At 38.2% G+C, this 23714-nt stretch overlaps 2 gene segments (V, D, J or C); both read left to right on the top strand.

Annotated features, from left to right (window-relative positions):
- The window catches only part of LOC100774075, a 36301-nt gene extending 18992 nt beyond the window's left edge, over nt 1-17309 (top strand). The window contains 1 exon segment of the V gene segment in view: nt 17121-17309. Within this exon segment, the coding sequence occupies nt 17121-17309 (189 nt within the window).
- Nucleotides 17310-17668: 359 nt separating this feature from the next.
- Nucleotides 17669-22280, top strand: LOC103164391. The segment is given in 3 exon segments: nt 17669-17714; nt 17811-18097; nt 22258-22280. Coding segments are annotated over 3 exon segments (356 nt in total).
- Nucleotides 22281-23714: the final 1434 nt, after the last annotated feature.

The raw sequence follows: 23714 nt of genomic DNA, 5'->3' as shown, positions 1-23714 counted from the left end.
TTTGTGAAAAATGAATCAATCCGCTATTTTATCCCCTTGTCCCACTTGTATATTTATAAAGCCAGTATCAGGCTATTTTATAATAAAAATTTGATGTAGTTCTCCTATTTGTTGCTAATCCTAGTAGTTATTACATTAATTATGCAAATTAATTTAGATAGTATAGTCATTTTCTCACTATTAAGTCTGCCAATTTGAGAACATGGAATATTTTCCTATAGTCTATTACCTTCTGTGTTTTCCTTCTCCAGCATCATGAAACATTCATTGTAGTAGTCTTTCAACTATTTGGTTTTATATATGTGCAAGAATAGATTTTTACTATTAACTAAAGCTGCTTTCAGAAATACTGATTTTGTGTCCTAATACTTTGATTTATTATTAAGTCGATAAGTTTTCTAATAGACTAAGTATGTCTTTTAAGTAGAGAACAATGCCATTACTGTTTAATAGTATCCTACTGTGTATATGCAGCACAATTTCATGGTCCATTCATGGTCCAAACCACATTAACTTCATTTCCATTTCTAGCTATTATGAATATGAAAATGACGAATATCACTGAGCAGTTATCTGTAGAGGTGCATGTTTGTTCCTTTAGGCATAGATCTAGGAGTGGTATAGATGGATCCTATGGTGTATTTATGTGAGTTTTATTTTTGCACCATCTCCATTCTTATTATTGATAGAGTGGCTGAACCAATTTGCATTCCCACAAACAGTTAATGAGGGTTCCTCCTTTTCCACACTTGTGCCACATTTGCTGTAAGTTGTTTTGTACATCCTTTCTGAAAGGAGTAAAATGAAATCTCACATTTAATTGCATTTCCTCAAGTTTTAAGGAATGTAAATAAAGCATTTTTGAGGTATTTCATAGTCATATTTAATTCTTCTGTTATGTATTCTTATTTTGCTAAGTAGCCCATTTGTTAATTGAATCCATTATTTCCTTGACTCTTTGTTTTCCAGTTCTTTATTCTAGGTAATATTTATGAGATCCCAGCTGTCAGATGATGTCCTTCCTTCCTTGACTAATGGAGTCAAGTTCAGAAAGTCCCTTCCTACAATTATATCATGGAGGGACTGCCTATGTTTTCTTCTCACAGTTTTAGCATGCAAAGTTGATCTACTTAGATCTAATTTTTATAAGGGTAATAGACATGTGTCAAATTTCATTCTTTTACATGTACACATACATTTTCCCCTGCACCATTTCTTTAATATAGACTATTATCTTCAGCATATCATTTCCTGTTCACTAATTCTTTGTCATACTACAAAGAGCTGTTTTTATGGCAATACATAATTGGGTCCTCTATTTTGCTTTGTTTTTCTAAATATCAGTTTTTCTTCTTCTAACAAAATGCTTGCATTACCACAGTTCAATAATCAATTTTGAAACCTAGAAGAGCATAACCTCTAGTATTCTTCATTTTGCTAAGAATTGTGTTAGATTCCTGGGTTCTTTCCTTGTTTTGTATGAAGTTTAGGGTTTATTAAAATCTATTTTTTGTGAATGAGAAATGTGGTAATTTGGCCTCCATAATACATAGGGAATGACACTATTAGGAATTATGACACTTTTGGGATGGACTGAATTTTCCTAGGTGCCCAAGGCAAGCCAAGTATTTCAGTCCACTTCCTGTTGCCTTCTGATCAAGATGCAGCCAGCCCCATGTCTTCTGTATACCACCCTGCTCACTATGATGATAATGGAATGAATCTCTGAACTGTAAACTGCCACCTAAATTATATCTTTTCCTTTATAAGAGTTGATGTGTTCATGATATCTCTTCACAGAAATAAAACCCCTAACAGAGATGGGCATTTTGGTTGGGATTACATTGAATATGTAAATTACTATTGGTAGAATGTTTATTTTCACAATGTTAATTTTTCCAAACCATGAACACATCCTGACTTTCCATTTTTTACTGTCATCTTGATTTCTTTCTTCAGAGATTTGAAATTTTCATTGTGGAAATCTTTTATATCCTTTGTTAGTTTTTCCCCCAAGGTATTTGATTGTTTTGATGCTGTTGTAAATGTTCCCCTGATTTCTTTCTCACTGTGTTTTTTGTCATTCTACAGACACACTATAAAGTAGGATATTACCAATATGGAGCCAAGTAGAAATATAAGGGTATTTAATAGGGAAAAGCCTTACTTACAGAGCAACCGAGCCAGCCTGAGTGGCAGCAGTCTGTATGCAAGCTGAAAGGGTGAAAACTGAAAGTGAAACTCAGCCAACTGAAACTCTTACTCTACATCTCCCTGACCACACAGGTGTGGTCAGGCAGACCTGAAGGCAGCCCCTAAGCAGGTATGACTACAGGTTCCCCTACAATACTACTTATTTTTTAATAGTTCATTTTGTATCTTACCAGTTTGTTTAAAATGATTGTTTATGGAAATTTCCTGTCACATTTTTGGGATCTCTTTTGTATATCATATCTCCTATATCACCATAAAATTATCTTCTTTTCCAGTGTTAGCTCTTTAACTCTGTACCCCTGCTGTACCGCATCAGTGAGTGCTTTGATCACTATAGTGAAAAGGCATGAGGCCAGTGAGCATCTCTGTCTTACTCCTGATTTTAATGAGATTGCTTTTTATGTTTTCACCTATATCAGAGATCCTGCAACTATGACTCAGGAAGAGTGGGAATAAAGATCATAAGAGTCAGAATACTGGGAAGTCTGCAGTCTCTCCTGGAATCAGCTGAGTAAACAAGAGTGGAACAACTCCACCTGCCTCTGCCTCCCAAGTGCTGGGATTAAAGGTGTGTACAACCACCACTACCAGACAAGCATCTTAATTGTCAAGAGCAAATCATTTTTAGGAAGCAAGGTTCAAACCGAATGACAAAGTTGCAAAATGGTAATGCTGATAGAAGTTCACAGACTCCTTGTAGGCCAGATTCAGATAATTCTAGACAGGGAAATTTAGTCTGGGAGCTGATTGTGTGGTTTAAACAAAAAAAAAGTTTATGGGTTGCTCTAAGATTGGTAGATGGCTCTAACTGTTAAGGACATTCCAGCATCAGGGTGGGGAATGCTATCTTTAACTTGCAGAAGTCTCTAGGTTGCCCTCTGATGGGTTGCCTCTGAGTTGTGACCTTTCCAAAACCTGCTTGTTATTTCCATTAAACTGAAACTGGGGCCTGGTCTGAGGCAGGGATACTAGGAGCCTATCATGGACTTGGTTTGCTCTTTGGCCCTCTCATTCCCTCATTGAGTAGTGGACCATCTCAAATCCTGGAGATGTATCCTCCAGATCTACTGGCTTGTATTGTTGTTTTAAAACCATCAATTGGATAGTGGAGTCCTTTACAAACCTGATCATGGCATTAATGATGCTAGGTCTACAAGCTATGGCCAACAATAAGAGGACCAATGGCCCAGCCAAAGCCAACAGCAGGACAGGAGAGTATTTAACAAGGGTCACTAGCTGAATAGAGATTCTTACCATCCTTCATTTTGATGGTTTTCTATCCTGTAGTCTTTTTCTAGGTAGGGTCATTGAGTCTCTCATTACTCATGAATGGTTAGAATAAAAAAAAAAAATCCCAGAGCCAGACACACACCCCCTGTTGAAGGAACAGTACATATCTAGGGGAGTGATTCCTCTAGATGGGTGATGGATTTTTCAGGAGTTACTATGTCTTAATCTATGACCATGCTCCAAATCCTATAATGTTGGTCTTGGAGGATGAGGGCAGAGGTTCCATTGCCTGTGGCTATGGCTATGTCCAAGCCTATTAGGGAGGATAGTAGGAGTTTTACTGCAAAGGGTGACACAACTAGGAGGGCCTTGTCCTATGCAGAGGCCATTTCCTGTCACAGACTGCACTGTAAGTCTCCCTCTGTCTGAGTGTTAGAATTTGTATGACTACATGTCAGGTGAGCTGGTATAACTTCCCACTTTTGCAATACCCTCATTATGGGTGGTGGATTTATGTTCAGACAGAGCCAATATATCTTGTTGAAGCTTGGCTTTGAGGCATTTAGTACCAAATAGGTATCTCTCAGAATGTTAAAGAGGCCTAGATTAAGAGGGTAGGTTCATAGGGGCAGACACGGTTGTTTTCATAGGCCTTGTTTTCTTAGGCCTTGTTACCTTAGAAATTGGAGTGTCCATTATCATATTGTAACCCAGAGATTTCATGAATTTAGGGGCTGGATGTCTAAGCTGAGGGGAAATAGGCTCCTAGGTCTTTTCCCATTGTTCCTCTGGACTGTCCATATAGTCTTAAACCAGACTTTCCTACATTAAATGCCATGAATTTCTATCAGCATTAGTGAACTGAATTAATATTGGGTTGAAATCCCCTTTCTCCACCAAATTCAGACAATTATTTACCCAGACATTTTGGGTTGCTTGCACTCTTACCTTGATTAAAATCTCCATCCTTTGGTGCCTTCCACAAGGTGTGATGCATGGAGACATAGCTCCATGAAGCACAGAAATAGTTGCTAACTCCATCTGGGTCTTATCTCTATCATATCCAGAGCAAACACAAAAATGAGTGACCTCTTGTAACCTTTGATCATGTACCTTAGTCCAACCATAAAGTGTTCCCAAGTCAAAGTATAGAACAGGAAAACAGGTCCTTAAGAGAGCTGCATGGGAAGTCTGTTTCAGGCTATTTCCTTATTCAGCACTGATGACTTTCCATGTGAGATTAAATGGTAGGTGGAGTCAATGGTACTCCATGTTGGCCTAACTGCAAAGTCCCAGCAAGTCCAGTGCTGAGGAAGCATAGGAGCAAGTTAATCACTTAGCTGGTTTGGTGACTTACTGGATTCTTAGTTTTAGAGTGTTTTGTGGGTATGAAGTGGCTTGTCAAACTCCAGAGTTGACTTATCCTGGAGTATGGTCCTCAGGATCATGGTGTGGATCTAAGGATTTCAGGGGGAATGATGAATTCAGATGGGAACTCTATCCACTTTGACAGCTATGGGCATTGCTGATACTATAGTATAAGTTCCCTCCAACCAGGCTCCAAAGTCTCTTGTCAGTGCCTCTTGATGATAAGCAGGTACCCTGGCTAGCACTCATTGGGTACAGGGGGCAATGCCTTCTCATAGACTGCAGGAAGCTGAGGCCAACATTGTTTATGCACCTGGAACAGAACATGTAGGGAGGAGAGAAATATTTGGTCATCAAATTTAACTAATAATCCTGCCTTGAGGTTAGGCAGAATACGTGGTGTCTTGACCTAAATTGGAGTCAGGCTTAGGATATATATATATATAGGGAGAAATGTGAACCCAGCAAAAAAGCAAAAGGGAAGAGAGATACCCAATTACCACTAATCTCCATTGTTAATTTGGATATGGTCTCCTTTAAGTTCTTATTCGTCCTTTCTATCTGGCCTGAACATTGCACAATGAAGTCTCCAATTGATTTCCATACCCTTAGTGGTATTTGTATAACCTGAGAGTTGAATGCAGGCCTATTATCTGAGCTCAAGAAACAGGGAGTCCATACCTTTGGATGATTTTTTTCCAGCAGCTACTTGACATCCATCACATCCATCTCATGCTTAGTTGGAATGCCTCCATCCGCTATGTAAAAATATCTATAAAAACTAGCAAAAATGTTAACCCATATAGGTCTGGTTTTACCTCTGTGTAGTCAAAAATGCAACCAAAAGAGTGATGAATACTTTGAGAATTTCATGTTAACTGCCATTATAACATTGAATGATCTACCCCAGTATGTATTAAGAGATAATCAGTTTGATGATAAATCTATGATAGATTAGCTGACAGAAGACAGAAGTTATATAAATTACCAGGTAGCTCTTAAACATTTGGAAATTTAACAAAAATGAGAAAAAGATCTGTAGGGTTTCCTAGTTAAATTCCATATCCCTCAGGGAAAAAAATGACTGACTGGGAAAGACAGATTCCAAATCCCAAGGAAAGAGAAGATAATAGCATGGAACAGTCAGGGGGTGAAATATAATGCTGGAAGTCTGTTAATTAGATGTTGGCTTGAATAGTTGATAGGGCTCAAGTTCCTCTCTATTCTCATATAGGTCTTTTCTAGATACCCACAACTATGTCTTCTTGCAGTTTCTCCTCATAGAACTTTCTGGGAACAAAGAGCTGCCATCCCAGGGAGCCTGCCTTCTCTTTCTCTGCCTATGTTTCTTTATCTCCATTATTCCCTTATCCCAGATAATGAAACATCCAGATCTCAGGGATTGGCCACAACTGCTCCAGCTGATCTATGCTGAATGGTAGAGTCTAGGTTTCCTCAGTCCAAAATAGAGGGGACTTTCATGAGGGGGGTGGTTCTTGGCTTTGGTCTAGGGAGATGTGGCAAAAGTTTGCTGGGAATTTTATCATGCACTCTGTCTTCAGGGTCATATGTAGAAGCAGAAGGCCATACTAAGTATAGAAGACAATGATAGAGGCCATGACTTGTAATTTTAAAAACATGAAGCATAGAAGTCATGCCAAACAACAAGACATATTTAGAAGGTTTATTGGAAGAGGAGAGAGGAGGAGAAAGAAGGGGGCAAAGGAGGGTAGAGAGGGTGGCAGAGACCAGTGCCTGGAGATAAGAGCTGCAGAAGAGAAATAGAGATATGTAGAGAGGGGGTACAGAGGGAGATATAGAGAAAGACAGGAGGTGGGCAAGGTCCACATTTAAAAAGGGAACATAGCAAATGAGCACAAAGTGTTTTTCTTAGTGCATTCAGTTGAGTACATATCTGGTCATGGACCCTAAGAGCAGGCCATTACACATGCCTGAATACTAGCATTCCTCCATTTTGTTTATTATAAAAATGTAAGGAGTTAGAAATCAGTGGCAGGTGAAGTGGGATGAGGAACCTCTCTTCTCAAGACTACTTCTTGCTGACCTGGGCACATGAAAATCATTAGGGGGACCTGAGCAATCTGGTGGACTAGCTATGTCTAGCAATAACTGGATATATCCCTTCACTGTCAAGGCTCTGTGGGGCAGTCTGGTGCCAATTTACCCGGTGAATATGCTGTTTAAGGCTGATCCAAGTCAACTTGCTGGATTTGAATGTACCTGATCCTTTCCCATCACCACAGCATCACCTGGATACCTTTTTATATTCAGTTTACCAAGAGACACAGGTCGTTGATTACTGATAGAGTCATTATAGAATTAGAACCTTTAAAGTAAAGGATAGTAGAAAGGTACAATAAAATCTGTTCTGTGAGTCTCTTTTCTGAATCTGGGGAGCAATGGGTACCTCTGGGGTGCTATTGGTTCTCACAACCTGGACTTGTTTGATAGTTGTGAGCCTCCAGCTCTGTGACTAATAGTTGGTAGTCTGTAACAATAGCTGATTAATTATTTGGTCAGTGATTTTTGAATTTATCAATGGAGATACATAGAAAAGAAATTACTGAAAAAGGGTGTGGTTGTTAAAGATAGGAGAACAAGTATAAAGGTCCAGAAGGAAAACATCCAATTTCATAGGGGTTCCCAATCCATTATAAAACAGGTTTTGAAGCAATGAAAGAGAAAGAAAGTGGAGAATTATTTCCCTGTTTTGTACTGTCTGGCCCAAGGAATACTGAGGCCAGATTTGATCCAAAATTGTGGTCAGTGGGTCTCCAAAAGACATTCCAATGGGAACAGTGATGTGTATGACACAGGTCCCATAAATGAGGCAGATAAGTAAGACCCAACGGTCTTTAATTCATAGCAACCCAGGATTTCAGAGGGTGAATTTCAAGAAGGCACAGGATCCTCGGTGATTCCTCAAACACAGAGCAGGGCCCAAGGGATATTGGCCCCTGAGAGGCCACAATTGCCTGGTACCAGGACTTCCAGAATAGCCAGAAAGTGAGGAGAGGACTGTGCTCAAGAAATGAAGACTCACATCCAAGGGAATGGTCAGAGACAGGTAGCCATGACAGAGACCCAATTGCCAGTATTGAATGGAAGATGATGCCACCAGTGTACAAGAAAGCAGATTTGTTTCAGTTGGAAGAGAGCATGTCAGAAAGCAATATCTAAAGCATATTTGGGTCAGATCTGACCTAAAATGCAGATGAGTTTAGAGGATCTTAAATTGGGCATTGAGTGCAAAATTTGGAGATATAGATGATGCCAAAATTTCCATGAGTGAGGCAGATAAGTGAGACCCAAAGTTCTATAATTACTTGCATCCTAGGAATTCAGAGATGTTCGATTTTGAGAAGGCACAGATTTCACATTGATTTGTCAAATACAGAGCAGGGGCCAAGGGATCTGAGCCAGAAAGTTCTGTAGCTGCCCATTACCTGGGCTTAAGAAGGTCAAAATGCAAGAAAGCATGCATGAAACACCGGTCCTAACTCGTGGAAAAATGGCCAGAGGTAGAAATGAGAGAGGTGACTAATCATGTCAGTGTTGGTGGAGGTACCCAGTAGTCCCTTAGTTGGAGAAGTGATGTTGCCAAATATAGATTAGTTTCTAGGGACCCAGTGGGCATCAGACTCTCAGTGGGCAGGGAGAAATGTCAGTAGAGCCTTCCAAGTCATGTAGCCAATGTTATCATTTAAAAAATGCTGTGAAACCATGCCATGAAACAATGCCCACATAGGAGAGTTATTGGAACATAAGACAGATCAGGAAGAAAAGGGGGCAAAGAGTACAGTAAAGAGGGAGGCAGAGACCAGCCACTAGAGGCAAGAGTGGCAGAAGACAGAGAGGGAGTAGGGGAGAAGGTGTGATAGAGAAAGAGAGGGAGTGTAGGGCAAGTCCCACCTATAAAATGGGAACATAGCAAATGTGCACTGTCTTCTTAGTGGCTGCAGCTGAGGATGTATCCTTTGAGGACCTAAGAGCAGTACAGATACCTCAATACTACCAATGATACAGACCAGAGTAGAATATCTCACATTATAGCTATAGGTCAAAGGCTCCATTTGAGAATTATGAAAAAGGACCTGCTTTCCAGGCAACTTGATACTTGTTGGAGCAGCTCGATTTACAATGTATGTCAATCACAGATGGCTTCTAGAGAGGAAGAGAGGGTATTTAACCATCATTTGATTTTTAGTTTAAAACAATAGTGAGCTTCCCTACCTTGGATGCACATAGGCACTGCTGTGTTGAGTTACCAAGGTCATAATGAGCTAAGCTGCATTTTTTTTACCAAGAAGAAAATAATAATGGAAGTAGTTGCATAAATAACATGTCATGTGATATGCCTAATGTCCAGGAAGCATAACCCCTGAACCATTGAACAAACTTACCTATTCTCTGACTCCTTCACTGTTCTTTCTTGTTGGGTGCTTAATGTCATACATATAGCTAAAAATAATTCACATTCATTTATTTTTTTAATGCCAGGCAACTCCAGGATTTGTTACTTAAGTGTAATTTGGACTTGAGAGGAACCACTGGCTCATCTACCCTTTCTTCTTTCAAACCAAACTTTTGATCTTTATGGAGATACCTCAAAAGATTTGCTTGACACTGGCTTGGCTTGTCAGCAACAGGTGAAAATTTTCTGTAGTACTGATCCTCATATTTGTAGTCTGCACACTGGCTAAAGATCATGTGCGGTTTTCATCCCCTCCCTGAAAAGAGAAAAATTACTGAACATATTGGGAGATGTTCTAAAGTATCCTGGGACTTACTTGGCTTGGAAGGTCATTCTCCATTCCAATCTTGCCTACTATATTAGTACAGATTTCAAGTATGATTATTGAACAGTCAGAAGGTCATTCATATCAGACTGCCCCATGAATCAGAGAAATCCAGACTTTCTTGACTACTACCCCATCTGTATACAAAAGAAGATAACATTGGAATATCCCCATATCTTCTTTGTCTTTCTGTACAGAGCATCTTCTGGACATTTTGCCAAGATGGAGATGACTAAGAGTATCCTCTTTCTCACCAGAAAGTAGTGGAACATTCTGTTTTTATTATTTACTCCACCTGAAGTGAGAGGTGACTCTTTAATACCCCATGACCTTTCTGAATTTTAGTCTTATCTTGCTGTGTAAAATCAACTGTTTAAAACATACTCAAGAGCAAATGTCCCCATGACAAGTTAGAAAATAAACAGGAATACTCAGTGCTTAATGAAGTAGAATGGGAAACAGAACCAAGGATAAAAGAAGAAAGAAATAATACTAGGAGATGCTGTATAGAAGAGCAGTTATAGCACATGCCTTGTCATAATGACCCTACCCAAGCTAGCTGATCCATTTTGCCTCTAACTGTTACTGGAACCTGGAAAAATATGATGCTGAAGAAAAGGGTTCTTTTTATTTCTTACACTGACTGTTGCAATGGTAAGGATGGGACACATGCCTTAGTGTGTTTCTTTCTAATGCTGACTACCATCCACAGCTCTGAAGTCAGGCGGTTGACATTTTCATTCATTCTCTCAGTCAGGTGTCTCTATTTAGCTATTCTCAGCTCAAGTATCCAAGAGACTTGTGTTGGGTGCAGAAGCTATCAGAAGAACAGTTAGCTTCACTGTGGATCTCTTCCAGGTGCATTGAGTGGGGAGCTTCCCTCTCCCTCTCTTCCCACAAGCTTATTAGTTCCACATGGGTCCTGTTTGTCATATCTGTTCGCTGAAGAGTGGCAGCACAAAGATTTGCACTAATTCCCAAGTTTGCAACCTCATTTCACCATGGTCACTCAGAGCCCATGGTCCTGCAGCAGCTCAGTCCCAAACAAATACACAAAGTTTTATATTAATTATAAACTGACTGGTGGCCAAGGCTCCTATTTGGCTAGCTCTCTCTTAATTATTAACTCATTACTATTAATCTATGTATTTCTACATGCCCTTAATTTACTGGAGAATGCCCAGCATCTATCATACATGCCCCATACATACATGGGATCTCCCTGGTGGCTTCTCTCCTTTTGTCTTTTGTCCAAGAATTCTCATCTGGTAAGTCTGTCTACTCTTCCTCCCTGGCTAGTGGCCAATCAGCGTTCACTCCTCAACCAATAAGAGAAACATATATTCACAGCATACAGGACAAGCAGTTGTTGAGAGATCTAATTGCACCTTAAAGGAAATGTTCTATAAGTAGGCAAGGTGAACCAAGACCCCCCAAAACAGATTGCATAATGATTTACTAACCATGAATTTTCTTAATGCTAATGTAACAGGACCAAAAGCTTCAAAAAGACATTGGACAATAGAAAAGACTTCTAAGCTAAATAAGCCAGTAGAATAAGCCAGAAGAATCTGAACTCTGTTACCAATATCTATACAGGGTGAAATCTCTCTACTTAAACACTTATATCTCCTTACTTCCTGGTAAGGCAGTAGTCCTAAATTCTTGCAAAAATTATCTCTCAAAAAATCCCAATTTTCCTCTTATTACTTTTATCCTTATTGATACCTTTCCCAGTATACATACCTACAAAATTTAAACTTTCTGTGTCGATATTAATTTTTAAGTCTTCCGCAGTGAACAATAAAATTCCCTAACAGAAATCTCTGAATTATCCAGAAAGAAGATGGGGCCCCACAACATTGGTTCTTCTTGACTCAACATGATGTCTTTGAACTAGTAAACAACAATCAAGGATCAGTTTTGGACTAAAACTGCTCTATACAATTCAGATTAGCTAGCTGAGATGGTCTACCTTCTTAATTTTATTTTTTTCATTTTACATACCAATCCCAGTTCCCTCTTCCTCTTTTCTTCCTATTCCCACACCACCAACCCTCCATCCATGTCATATCCATTCCCCAGGGAGGGTGAGGTCTCCATGAAGGATCATTAATGTCTGACACATCATTTGGGAAAAGGCCTAGGTCTGCCCCCTTGTATCTAGGGTGGGAGAGTATCCCTCCATAGGGAATGGGCTCTCAAAGTCCATTTTTCTACTAGGGATCAATAGTGGTTCCACTGCCAGAGGTCCCATAGACTGCCCAGACATCTCAACTAACACCCACATTCAGGGTGCTGGTTGGGTCCTATGTTGGTTCTCCAGCTGTCAGACTGGGGTCCATGAACTTCCACTTGCTCAGGTCAGCTGCTTCTATGGGTTTCCCCAGCATGGGCTTGACCCCTTTGCTCCCCACTCCTCCCTCTCTATGACTGGATTCCAGGAATTCACCTCAGTCCTTGGCTGTGAATCCTTTTTCTCCTTCCATCAGTTACTTGATGAAGGCTCAATCTCATTACAGGGGAAGGGCATTTAAGGTAGCCTCTCCACTATTGCTTAGGTTCCTAGTTAGTGTCATCCTTGTGGATTCCTGGAGATTTCCCTGGTGCCAGGTTTCTCTCTAAACCTATAATGGTTCCATCTATTAAGGTATCTCTTTTCTTGTTCTCCTTCTCTATTATCCCCCCAACTCTGTTCCTGATCCCTCATATTCTCTTCTCTCCCTTCTCCCCTCCTATGTCTTCTAACTCCTTCCCCACTCCCACCATGTCCCAATTTTCTCAGAAGATCTTATACTTTACCCCTTCTCCAGGGAACCATAAATGTCTCTTTTAGGGTCCTCCTTGTTTCCCATCTTGTGTGGGCTCATGGATTATAACACTCTGATAAGAGCTTCAGATAAGAACTTCAGACAAGCATCACCTGCTATTTTTGAGCAGCTACAAATTTTACAGCTAGTCCTCTTGAGACTTAACCTTTGCTTTAGTTTTTTTCTACAGGTCCCATACAGTTACCTTCACCCCCATGACAGCTGGAAATAATTCTAAGAAAACAACACCCCTTTTCCCACAGTTGTTTAGATGTAGTTTTAGTTTTTTCCTAGAATATTGGCAATTTTCCCCTTATAAGGCATTGTTTTAAGTTGTATAGGGTTGAGAATGGAAAATGACATTCAGACTCAGGAATATGTTTTAGAAAAATACAAAGGGAATGTTGGGATGGGATATAGGTAGATTAGAATATCTTTTTTGAACAATTTTAGCAACTATTAGCTATAGACAACCACAATTTCAAGGATTCTTGTATATTGAAACTTATGTAAAATTAATTTTCTATTCTTGTCTCCTGTTAATTTTCATATTGTTTCAAACTTGTGATTATATTTGTCATGCTATGTAGGATCGTATTTCTGTTTACAATGTTTTTACACACAAATGTAATCTTTAACATATTGGATGCTTAAGACCTTTTGTATCCTGATGAAATTTGGGATATTATTATCATGTTGCTCTCTACAGTTTTCCCTCAGCTCGAGACATTTCAATTCTACCTCTGATTTATGGATTTACATATATATGTATTTAGTTACAAACTTGAGGTCATTGTCCTTATGCTGCACATTGTTTTAAAGATTGTTTAAATTATATTTGGGCACCTTCAGTCAGTAAGCAATACATGTTTAGCAATACAGATTTAGTTACCCATGATTCTTATAACTTACAATACTAGTCAGGTTCTCTATGTGCTCAAAGGTGTACCAACATGGATATATGATCTCCTAAAACTTCAAACACTTACAAAATATAGTTTTTAAATGTTTTAATAATATAGAATTTTGTTAACAGGAGACACAATTGCTCCTGACAGCACCAAGCTATTCCCAAGAGTATGATGGGCACCAAAGACACCACATTTAGAGTTCATTTTCTTTTTAGCAATAGTGAACTTTTGAGAAAGAAGTGCCCCTGCCTCAACCACTGACTTTGGACATGCTGTCCTAACTGGGCTAGCAGAAGACAAACATAAAGAGACTGCTGATCCTTTCTAAGTCAATGTAGGACAGTATTACAAATAGGCAAAGTTGGTTTCCCCCACATTACTGTGAGAGAATGAGTGACTGTCCAGGTAGACTTCTGTTTCTGTCACTTATTGTACCTTTAGAAAGTCATCTGCTTGTACTTCCTACTTATTCTAGTAATGTTATTTTCCTTCTCAGGTTTTTGATGAGGTTGAAGACTAGATAGTCACAGCTAATATCCTCTCTTTTCTTAGGTAGAATATATTAGGTACACGACTTACACTTTTTAGAATAGGACAGTTATTGGAGTAATCTCTGTTATATGCCAATACCTTGGTACTGTATGTCTAGTATTTGTTTCTTGCTTCATGTTGCTGTAGGTCTAAATTTGTGTATGTTTTTAACTTTTTTCTTCTGCACTACAATTCATGTTTGCTACCATTGTATATAGTTTTTGTATCAAGCTTAATACCCTCTTATTTGGAACAAAAGGGGAAATATAGTGGCATCTTGCTTTGCCAGTGAACTTGCTGAGGTGGCCACACCCTATGAATGGGGCTTCAGGTGTTCAGATATGAACCCTTATTAGGTAGAGGAGGGACCGGCTTGTTATCTGGGCTTGCAATGAGAGCCTCAGAAGGGCAGAGACTACATATTCTGGATCAGAAAGACCACAATATTTATTTACTTTTATTTGTGTAAGTGTTTCCCTAATAGATACCTATTTGTCATTTATTTTGTGTCTTCTGGACTTGTTTAAACCATGCCTTCAGTCCCTACTCCAAACTTTAAGTGGAGGTGGGGGATGACTGAATTTCTCACCATGCAGTTGTGGATGAATGTAATTTAGTGATGAACAGGCTTTGTACTGCCAATGGGTTATGCCTGTTTATAACTGTCTCTAAGACTTTTAGTCACATAAAGCACCTTGAGAAGAGTACATCTCCAATCCTAGATGAGAGACCAGAAGGCATGTAACTGGAGTCCTGGTTGATTTTCAGAGAGGTGCCAAGGTCATGCTCTGGCATAGCAAAAAAAAAAAAAAAAGAATGACCGTGAAAAACAGACTAATCTATGTAGAAGAGGACAGTGACAGCTTTATGTATTCAGGACTGGAGAAGAATGAATGTCTGTTAAATAGATTCTTGCTTGAGTTCCTTACAGGGTCCTTGAGTATTCCATTTCCTCTCCTGGTTCTGGGTTGAAACCCATCCCCGTGTTTTGTATGTGTTTCCCCTTGAAGAGTTTTCTAGGAAGAAGAAGAAGTGACAGATTCAGGAAGCCTGGTTTGACTTTCCTTGCCTACCCATGTTCCTTTAACCCTGCTTCAGTTCCTTCCATGGAAGAAGCAGTTTCATTCTGAATACTTCTGCAGCACATGCTCATGCCCATTAGGGGGCAGTGATGAGCTGATCCTGAAAGGACTGTGCTATTGGCAAGACCAAGTCATTCAGTAATCACTACTTCCTTCCACACATTTGTCCAGGTGCTGATGCTGTTGAGGAGTGTTACCCAAGAGCTACCCTATTGTCTACTTCTTGCCACACCTCACCTTTGCTCCCCCTTTGCCCTCTGCCCTCTGCTCATTGCCTACTGCTTGAGATGAGTTTGGGCACTGCTCTGCACCCAACTTCCCACATAACCCTTTAATCCCTTCTTCCTGAGCCTGCACCTTGAGTAGAGTGGACCCATCCAGACCGGAAGGCCCACCCTGAGTCTGGACACACCCCAGACCTTTGCTTGAGGAGACTAGAAGAGATGCAGAGACCCCATGTGTACCCACTGGAAGAAAGGATGGGAAGAGGACAGAATAAGAACACACTCAACAACAGAAATACCAATATGACACCACCAGAATCTAGGGACTCCACACCAGCAGGAACTGAAAAGCACAATACAAAGGATGAAGAAGAGATGGACCTTAAAAATTATTTTATGAAGATGATAGAGACCATTAAAGAGAAAACAAGAAAATCCCTTAAAGAAATAGAGGAAAATACAAGCAAAAATTATATAAAATGGAGGAAAATACAAACCAAAACATTCAGGAAATAAATATCTTAAAGAATCTATAGAAAGCCAAGAAAAAAAAACAACCAAACAAGTAAAGGAAATAATTCAAACAGTTCATGGTTTGAAAGCAGAATTAGAAACAATAAGGAAAACACAGAATGAGGGGATGCTGGAAATTGAAAAGCTGGGTAAATGATCAGGAACCACTGATGTAAGTATAACCAATAGAATACAAGAGATGGAAGAGAGAATCTCAGGTGTTGAAGACTCCCTAGAGGATATATAGTCATTGGCCAAAGAAAATCTCAAGTCCAACAAATCACTAACACAAAATATCCAGGAAATATGGGACACCATGAAAAGACAAAAACCTAAGAATAATAGGTATAGAAGAAGGTGAAGAAAATCAGCTCAAAGATACAGAAAACGTATTCAACAAAATCATACAAGAAAACTTCCCCAACCTACAGAATGATATACCTATGAAAGTACAAGAAGATTACAGAATACCAAATAGATTGGACCACAAAAGAAGTCCCCTTGCCACATAATAATCAAAAAAACAAACTTACAGAATAAATAAATAATATTAAGAGAAGCAAAAGAAAATGTCCAAGTAACATATAAAGGCAGACCTATCAGAATTACACCCGACTTCTCAATGGAAACTTTGAAAGCCAGAAAATCCTGGATAGATGTTCTACGAAAGCTAAGGGAACGTGGATGCCAGCCCAGACTACTGTATCCAGCAAAGCTTTCAATCACTATAGATGGAGAATACAAGATATTCCATGTCATCCAGAGATCACTACTTTCTTTCACACACTTGCACATGTGCTGATGCCTTTGAGGAGTATTACCCAAGAGCTACCCTCTGATCTACTTCCTGCTCCTTGGTCCCATTGGCCACATGAGTAGTGAACTCATAACTCATTTTTATACTTCCTTTTTTTATCCCAAAAGTCATTGTTCAGGAAAATATTTCTACCAACAAAAGAATCTAAATATTTTCATGGGCTGTACCTACTTTGTATATAATAAAGACTCAGAAAGTAAACATTTTCAAGGTCAAGAGCTTTGTGTCAGCATATACAATTTTATGTCTTCTTCTCTATTGATATGTTCTTCAAACACTACAAATTTTTAACTTTTATATAAGGGATTCCCTTAGAATGCAAGTTGGAGATTTCAGCAGCTACAATTTCACTGTTCCTTTAGACCCTATATGTGGACAGCAGATGGAAATCTATCTCTGTATGGACAGTGTGTGCACTTGTGTTTGTGTGGTCACAAGTGTATCTTGGAATCTGAGGATCCCGAAAGAGGGCATCTGATCCCCCAGAACTGGAAATACAGATGGTTATGAGTTATCTGGCATGGAATGAAAACCACTACCTCTATGGGAACAGCAATAACTTTTAACTGCTTAATTGCATTCTTTCCTCAAAAATTTCAGCCAAGTAACAAGTTCTTACCTGGATATGACAACCATTACAACTTCTGGTCTTCTACAGTAAAAAAGGGGGTGCCTATCAAACCAGGAATTGATTCTCTAAGTAGGTTTTTCACTGCCTTCACTGACATGTACAAAATCATACTAATGGACAATTCTGGTTCCACTCAGAGTCCAGATAGAGCTATATGACTTCCCAAATGGTCTCACTGTTGTCAGGAGGGTGACAAACAGTCACACCTAAGACTTTAGGACATGGCTACCTTGGGAGTTGATATGGCTAAGTACCTGCCTATTACTCCCCAGTTTCTGATGTTTTCTCTTTGCTTCCCAGTTTTTCTGTCCTGACACTTGGTGGAGCCCACAACCTCCCCATATGTAGTCTTTCCATTTCTTAGTCTGAACCAGCCTGAAGTAAAAGGAGGGGCCTGTACCTCCCCAGGAAGAGGGGTATTTGCATGGAGTCATCCTACCCCAGGGACAAATAAGAAGGGGTACCCATCTACAGTCAGTCAACTGGACTCAGGAAGCAGAATCTGGGTGCCTTCACCATGACTTGGGCTCCACTGTTGTATATCTTCCTCCATCACTTAACAGGTAATTGGATTTAAGGGCAGTTACTGTAAAAAGCAAGTGTTGTTTGGGATGAAGTTTGCTTGTCCTTACTGATTTTATTATCTTTATTTTTTATAGGATCATGTGCCCAGTTTGTGCTGTCTCAGCCAAAGTCTGTGTCATAGTCTCTAGGGAGAACAGTCACCATCTCCTGCAAGCGCAGCAGTGGCAACATTGAAGATAACTATGTGTACTGGTACCAGCAGCACTTTGGAAACTCGCCCAAAACTGTGATCTATAATGACAATAAAAGACCATCTGGGGTTCCTGATAGGTTCTCTGGCTCCATTGACAGCTCCTCCAACTCAGCCTCACTGACCTGACGATCACTGATCTGCAGATTGAAGATGAGGCTGACTACTTCTGTCTCTCTTCTGATAATAACTATCTCCACAGTGATGAGAATCATGGGGAAGTAAGACAAAAACTCTCCAGAGAACCAGCTGTGAAATCATTTCTGAAAAGTAATATTGCTATTTTATGCTGTTTCTGCCAAGCTATCTCACTTCCTTCTGTGTGTACAGACCTCCAGAACCCTATGATTAGCTAGTGGCAAGCTCCATTCATTGACTCTCAGACAGGCTTTATCTGTACAAACAAGGTATCACCAGATAATTTACTATTTTCTGAATTATTAACACTGTATAGTATCAATTGCCTACTTCCTGGCACCTTTCCAGTTTTCATTAGATTACTAATATATTAATATATATAATATTAATTATATAATATATATTGTTATATATTATATAATATATAATTATTACATTATTTATTATATGTATAGATTATGATTAGGGGTCAATAGTATTTTTAATTTATTTAGGTGGAATAATGGTTGTTTTGGGGTAAACAACTGCTGTGTCAGTGGAGGTGTACCCTGAGACTTGACTATCAAGTTGATTGATTTTTGGAATTTTGGTAATAAGTACATTTATAGAATTGAGAATGATGTTTGTAACTAAATACTATGAGGGAGCAGAGATAGTATTAGAGTTTAGTAGTATAGGTGGTTGAATTATTTATGATGGAGAAGAGTTGGGTTTAATGGGAGAGGGAGGGGCTGGGCTGGCAGCATTATATAGCCATTCTGTATGATTAACGGTGGTCTCTGGTTGGACTTGGTTTATAGGAATTTTTATTATTATTGAGATTATACGGGAAAACTAATTAGTAGAATTGGGATTGACAATAGTGCAATTAAAAAGAATAAGAAGTAGAGTTTAATTAAGCCTTTTTGATTACTGAGGGTTTGGGAAGCCAGGGAGTTTGTGCTAGAAATAATATTTGGAATACCTTTTTTAAGTCATATAAGGTCGAGGGTGTTTAGGGCTGTATTGAAGCTTATTGTTACTGATTTTATAGAAATCAGATGATGAAGAGTTAATGTAAAATAGTTTTATGATGTGGAGAATGAGTTAGCTGGTGAGGGTTTGTTTATATTTAGATTATAAATTAGATCATTCAGTTCTAAGGCAATAGTAAAGCCTGCAAGATTAACTAGGATTGCAGTAGTTTTTAGATATTATGGTATAGGTATTACTTGAGTGGAGGTAAAAGGATATTATGTGAGATAATAAATCCTGCAAAGAGCTTCCTGGGGCTAGTGGTTTAGTTGGGGTTATGAGTTTTGGGGGTCATTTTCGTTTAAGATAATTGGTGGTGGAAAATGAAGTTTAGTTATTAAGGCAAAGTAGATAATTTATAAACTATAAGCAGCTGTAAGTGAGGTGGCTAGAAGGGCTCAGGCATTTGTATAGCATGTATTTTTTAGCTTTCATGATTATGTCTTTTAAATAGAAGCCTCTGAGAAAAGGTATTCCGGTAAGGGCTTGGCTACCAATAGTAAGGCTTGATGATGTTAATGGTAGGGGTTTTGGTAATTCACCTATCTTTCAAATGTCTTGTTCATCATTTAGGCTGTGAATAATTGATCCAGAGCACATAAATAATATGGCTTTAAAGTTGCATGATTGCAGATATGGAGGAAGGTTAGTTAGGGTTGGTTAATTCCTACTGTAACTATCATTAGTCCTAGATGACTAGATGTGGAGAAAGCTAAATTTTTTTGATATTATTTTAGGTCAGGACACAGATTGTGGTAAATCAGGTGGTTGAACCGAGGCACAGTATGGTAGTTAGGGTCAGACTGCTTCTAGAGATAAATGGGTGGAATCTAATTAGTAAGAAAATTCCAGCAACCACTATGGTACTTGAGTGGCATAGGGCTGAAACTGATGAGGGTGTAGACTGATTTTCCCACTGTTGAGATTAGAAGTCCTAGGAGAGATAAGTATGTAATGTCCTTCTCCATATCTTTTGATTACCTGTAGTTTGAAGTCTATTTTGTGAGCTATATAGATAGCTACACCGCTCGGTTTTTAAAGTTCATTTGAATGGTTAACCATTTCCAATCCCTTTTCTCTGTGGTAATATTTGTAATTGAGGTTGGGGTGTGTTTCTTGTATGCATAATAAATATGGGTTCTGTTTTCATATCCATTCTGTTAGCCTGTGTCTTATATAGGTGAATTGAGTCCATTGATTAAGAGATATTAATGACTAGAGATTGCTAAATCCTTTTAGTTTTGGTTTTGGTGTTTGTGGTGGTGGTAATGCTTGTGTGCTTCAATTCTTTGAAGTTTCCTGGTGTGAGGTTATCTATTGCCTGTGTTTCTGTGGTTGCAGCTAGCTTCCTTGGGTTGGATTTTTCCTTCTAGTACTTTTGGTAAGACTGGATTGTGGATAGGTATTATTTAAATCTGGTTTTGTCATGGAATATCTTTTTCCATCTATGTTGATAGAAAGCTTTGCTTCGTAATGTTGTCTGGGCTGCCATCCATAGTTTCTTGGTGTCTTCCAGGACCTTCTGCCTTTCAGAGTTTCCACTGAGAAGTAAGGTGTAATTCTAATAGGTCTGCCTTTATACATTACTTGTTCTTTTTACTTTCCAGCTGTTAATACTGTTTCTTTATTCTGTATGTTTAGTGTTTTGATTATTATACATCAAGGGGCATTTTTTGGTTTTGTCTATTTGGTGTTCTGTAAGCTTCATCTATAGGCATATCCTTTTTAAGGTTGGAGTTTTCTTCTGATTTTGTTGAATATAATTCCTGTGCCTTTCAGCTGGAAATCTCCTTCTTTTTTCCATGTTATTATTATTTTTTTCTTTTCATGATGTCCCAGATTTCTTAGATGTTTGGAGCTAATAATTTGTTGTATTTGACATTTTCTTTGACCAATAAATCTGTTTCCTCTTTCATATCTTTAAATCCTAAGATTCTCTCTTCCATCTCTTGTATTCTGTTGGTTATACTTGCATAGGTAGTTCCTGTTCACTTACCTAGATTTTCCATTTCCAGAATCCCCTCTGTTTGTGTTTTATTTATTTCCTCTATTTTAATTTTAAAGTCTTGAATTGTTTCCTTTACCTGTTAGATTGCTTTTTTTTATTTCTTTAAGAGATTTATGGATTTCATCCAATATTTTGTTTGTCTTTTTCTATTATTTGTTTGTCTTTTGTCTTCTTTCTTCCTTAAGGGCCTCTATCATCTTCATACAGTTATTTTAAAGGTAATTTTCTTCTGATCCCTCTGTGTTGGGGTATTCACTTTTTGCTAATGTACAACCACTAGTTTTTTGTGGTCCTGGATTGCATTTTGGGTGGCTGAATTTATTTTTATACTGCTATCTACCCGTCTCTTCCTCCAGTTGGTTCATGTGAAGCCAGAGCCTTAGGGGATCCTTCTTCTCCAGTTGGTATAGATGGTACCTGTATCTGGTAGTCCCTCTTCCTCCAGGTGCAGTTGGGGCCTTTGAATATGGTGATCACTGGTGCTTTCCCTCTGTCCCTCTATGTGCAAGTGGGGCTGATAGGTCTGGTGGGTACCACAAAACTTAAGATAGTGAATTTTACAAATAGCATTCCTACTTCTACCTCTTATTACGAACCAATTATTATCTTCAGATCACATGGTGAATGGTTTCTTTGATATGTTCTTCTCTTTATTTTGCAAGTAATTTATTGAGTTTTTTTTGTGTCCATGATCAAAAGAAAAATTGATCTGTAACATTTTTCTTTGTTGTTGGTCTTTGTGTGCTTTAGGTATCAGGGTAATTGTGAACTCTTAGAAAAATAAGTCAATGTTCCTTGTATTTCCATTTTGTAGAATTAATTGAAGAGTATTGGTGAAGAGTATTCTAGACTTGTTTTAGTTGCTTATCTGATCTTGATTTAACTTTTGTAGGTAGAATGTATACAGAAAATTATTCATTTATTTTAGGTTTTCCAGTTTGGTCCACTACAGACTTTAAAGCATATCCTTACAATTCCTCACTGTCTGTCGTTCTGTCCTGCTTTTCATCTCTAATTTTTAAAATTTTGATATTTTCTCTCTATCATTTAGCTCTTTTGGCTAAGGACTTATCAGTCTTATTGATTTCTTATAGATCTCAATCTTTACTTCACTGACTTTTTGTATTATTTATGTTTGTTTGTTTGCCTGTATATATTTTATTGATTTAAGGCCGGAGTTTTGATACTTCTTGAAATTGGGCGTTTTTGATGTTGTTTTTCTAAAAATTTCAGGAGTCTATTTAGTCATAAATATGAGTTTTCTCCAATTTTTGATGTAGGCACTTACTGTTATGAAGTTGCCTCCTAAGGCTTCCTTCCTTGTATCTCAAAGAGGAAATCATTAATTCTAAATATTTGTCTTGATTCCAGAGGTAAGTTTACTCCTCATTTCTCCTCAAGGAGATCACAAACAATCAATATTCAGAGTTGTCAAACCCAGTCCCAAGAGTTACTTCCACAAAACACCCGTTGGCAAACGATCAGGGCCAATTTTGGAAGAAGGGCAGAGAAAGATTATATGAGCCAGAGGAATAGGAAGTTGACAGTGAGACAATATCTACCTGTAATTTCAGAAGCTACAACCATAAAGTCTCACCAACATGCTGCCTCAACTTGGTTTGAACAAAGGCAACAATGATAGACATGTAAAATGAGAGGGTGGGAAAGTCCAAGGGGGCACTGTATATGAAATATTACAGGCATCTAAAGAATGCTGAGATTGGGAGAAATAGTATTGCCAAGGGAAGAGCACATGAATTGGTTATATAATATCCATTTGTCAGTCCTAAAAACATGTATGCAAGTAATAATATACAGGTTGAGCTGGAGATATGTAATGAAACGGGAGAGAGAAAAAAGTAGGGGTAATTTATATATTTATACTTTAATTCCAAACGACTAAAGGAATTATTTAAAACAAAAAATACAATTAAGACAAATGAGTCTAGAAAGAAAGACTCACTATGCTAAATTATACTGTGTATCCTCTTTATTTTAAGGTAATTTTCCAAATGATAGTATATATCTAAACTAGAACTTATTGTTCTAAAAATATTTTATTTATAACAATTTAAGTCAATAGACAATGGAAATTATTTCATAGGAAAGGAAATATATATTAACATATTAGAATATCTGTTTTATTATATATTGAAGCATTTATATATGTTTATATGTGCTTCCAATTTGTAATGATTCTATGTAGATTTAAATTAAAACATAAATAATTGTGCCCACATTATAACAATCTAGGAAGAAGGAAAATTAATTTTAATTGCTTGGAATACAATTTTTTGAATTATTTTAAAATAGAGAATGATGAAATGTATATGGCAAAAGGAATGAAAAAACAAATTCCAAATCAGTGATTAACAATATTCCCAGTCTTTAATGGGAATCAGAAGTGTGTCTTCTGCCAGTTCTATTTAATGTATTCCATCTGAATGTTCCATTTGTGTGTATATATATATATATATTAGTAGCTTCTACTGTAGTGAGTTTTCATACGAACTCTTTAATGTTCCTTAGTGTTAGCTCCATCCCACATTTCCTCTCTTATTCCTTTCTCCTTCCTTCTACATTTATTCATACCCTTTCAATCATTCCCACCCTTTACCTCCATAGGCA

The sequence above is a fragment of the Cricetulus griseus genome, chromosome 4, assembly GCF_003668045.3.
Source record: "Cricetulus griseus strain 17A/GY chromosome 4, alternate assembly CriGri-PICRH-1.0, whole genome shotgun sequence".
In the NCBI taxonomy this organism is placed as follows: domain Eukaryota; kingdom Metazoa; phylum Chordata; class Mammalia; order Rodentia; family Cricetidae; genus Cricetulus; species Cricetulus griseus.
Note: the sequence above shows the minus strand (reverse complement) of the source record. Positions and strands in the feature narration are given on the sequence as shown.